The 2,565-nt window shown below is 38.6% G+C and overlaps 1 protein-coding gene across 1 annotated transcript; it reads left to right on the top strand.

Annotated features, from left to right (window-relative positions):
• The first annotated feature begins 402 nt into the window (after nucleotides 1-402).
• On the top strand, nucleotides 403-1,329 carry Or8g36c (olfactory receptor family 8 subfamily G member 36C). Its single transcript, NM_001000796.1, has one exon. The coding sequence runs from the start codon at nucleotides 403-405 to the stop codon at nucleotides 1,327-1,329; it is 927 nt and encodes a 308-aa protein (NP_001000796.1).
• Nucleotides 1,330-2,565: the final 1,236 nt, after the last annotated feature.

Raw genomic sequence — 2,565 nt, 5'->3', positions numbered from 1 at the left:
TCCCCTAAGTAGTATATTAGTCACTGATTTTTATAGGTATTGTCATGATCTTAACGTATCAAATGTTATTCTGCTTTTGGAGTCCTAATATGAATGCAAATTTTGCATGCAAACCAATTGAAACACACATGTCAAGTTTTTACAGTAATTACTATGTGGTTCACACTTAGATATTACATTAAGCACTCATACAGCCTAGAGTATAATTGATGATTGTCCTGTCTAATATTCAAATACATGTCCTCATAAATTTGGGTCCCAGGGCTCTGACTGGGATAATATTGACAAGGAAGTGAATAGACAGAAAAGATGAGTTCTATTTGAAACCTCATAATGTCAAAGTATAATAATCACCTGTCTTTAAAAACTTAAATCTCTTTCAGCATAGGAGCTCAGAAGAAAATGGCCGAAGGAAATTACTCCATTGTGAGTGAATTTGTCTTCCTTGGATTAACAGAGAAGCCAGAGCTGCAGCTGCCCCTGTTCCTCCTCTTCCTAGTAATCTATATAGTCACACTCCTAGGAAACCTGGGCATGGTCATGCTAATCCTCTTCAGTCCTCACCTGCACATCCCCATGTACTTCTTCCTCAGTAATCTATCTTTCATTGACCTCTGCCAGTCCAGTGTCATAATTCCAAAAATGCTGGAGAAATTTATCATTGTGAAGAGTGTCATTTCTTTTGCAGAGTGCATGGCCCAGTTTTACTTATTTGATGTTTTTGCTGTTTCAGAGTGTCACATGCTAGCTGCCATGGCATGTGACCGCTATGTTGCCATCTGTAACCCCTTGCTGTATAATGTTACCATGTCCTACAAAGTGTGTTCCTGGATGGTGGCTGCGGTGTATAGTGTAGGCTTGATTTGTGCCACAGGTGAAACAGTCTGTCTGCTTAGACTGCTTTTCTGCAAGGCTGAGGATATAAACCACTACTTCTGTGATCTTTTACCACTGCTGGAACAATCCTGCTCCAGTACATTTATCAATGAAGTAGTAGCACTGTCTTTCAGTTCACTTAACGTTATTGTCCCTGCTCTGAACATCCTCAGCTCCTACATCTTCATCATGGCCACCATCCTCCGCATTCCTTCCACTGAGGGCAGATCCAAAGCCTTCAGCACTTGCAGTTCCCACATCTTGGCTGTTGCGGTCTTCTTTGGATCTTTAACATTTATGTACCTTCAGCCCTCATCAGTCAGCTCCATGGACCAAGGGAAAGTGTCCTCTGTGTTTTACACCATTGTTGTGCCCATGCTGAACCCCCTGATCTATAGTCTGAGGAATAAGGATGTCAAAGTTGCCTTCTATAAGATTGTAGGAAGAAGATAATTCATGTGAAATGAAGAACTTTGTTAAGCAAAACTTTACAACCAAAGAGGCTGTTGAAGTTTACAGTAAAGACATGCAATGGATCCTCATAAGTGTCGGGGTTATATGCATGCTTGTTTTTTTTTGTTTTTTGTTTTTTTTTGTTTTTGTTTGTTTGTTTTATTTGGAATGAAAAGACAAGGTGGTATTGGACTCTGCAGATGAAGTCTACTGCCTCTCTGTATGTCCCCACAATGTGCTTCTGCAAAAGTACGTATGTTATTTTAAGTAGGTTTTTAGATAGCAAACATATTACTTTTGCTTTATAAGTCTGGGACACTCTTCTTTTTGCATGAAATTTACTTATGTTAAATAAGGGATTAATACATTTTCAGAAATATTTAAAATGCTTAATAGTTGGGCTTCTCGAATTTTTAAATTGTATGCGCTGGTATTCATAACTTTGAAAGTATGACTTTTGCATGCATAATTGGAAACATTTGAAATGTAAATATACAGTCTTACTTTTTAGTATACTCACAGACATATGAATGACTACATATATGCATAATTACCATGAGATTTTCTACTTGCAAGGAAAGACTTTATTGAAATAGACTGATGGCATGATCGCTGTAACTTTTCTTGTAGCACAGTTCCAGGATTACATCACCACCTTTGTTCCCTGTATGTTTTTATATCTTTCCCATATTCCAAGGAAAGTTTAGCCATTTATTTTTTTTCCTCATGACATTCTTGTGCTGAAGACACAGCTCAGAGATTGGGTGCAACTGTTCTTGCCAAGAACCCAATGCTGATTCCCAATCATCCTGTTAGGCAGTTCACAAACTCCCGTAATTCCAGTGCCCTTGAGTGCACACACCCATGATCACTCAAACATGTACATGTAATTAAAAATAAACCATAATATTTTGAAAGGACATTCTTTTACAGTTACATTCATATCACTCACTTATTCACACAAAAACATTAACGTGGGAGCATCGTTTTCTGACTAACCATATCTGAACTTAACGACCATTCTGAAATTTAAAAAAAATGTGCTGCTATTTTGAGGATCCTGGAAACATGTTTTCACTCATGAGATTCCTCCCCTCTCCCACTGAAGCAGCTTGCTTGTTGTCACCAGGACAACATAATACTTAGGTCGTGCTGGTGACACAAAGCAGGCTCCACAATCTAATGCATCTGGAAGGCACCATCCCCATCGCTGTGACCCATCATACCATCAACAGA

The sequence above is a fragment of the Rattus norvegicus genome, chromosome 8, assembly GCF_021556685.1.
Source record: "Rattus norvegicus strain SHRSP/BbbUtx chromosome 8, alternate assembly SHRSP_T2T, whole genome shotgun sequence".
Classification (NCBI taxonomy): domain Eukaryota; kingdom Metazoa; phylum Chordata; class Mammalia; order Rodentia; family Muridae; genus Rattus; species Rattus norvegicus.
Note: the sequence above shows the minus strand (reverse complement) of the source record. Positions and strands in the feature narration are given on the sequence as shown.

Bases quoted from the DNA above. Each gene is read 5' to 3' on its own strand.
- Or8g36c (NM_001000796.1), top strand. From the start codon at position 403: ATGGCCGAAGGAAATTACTCCATTGTGAGTGAATTTGTCTTCCTTGGA.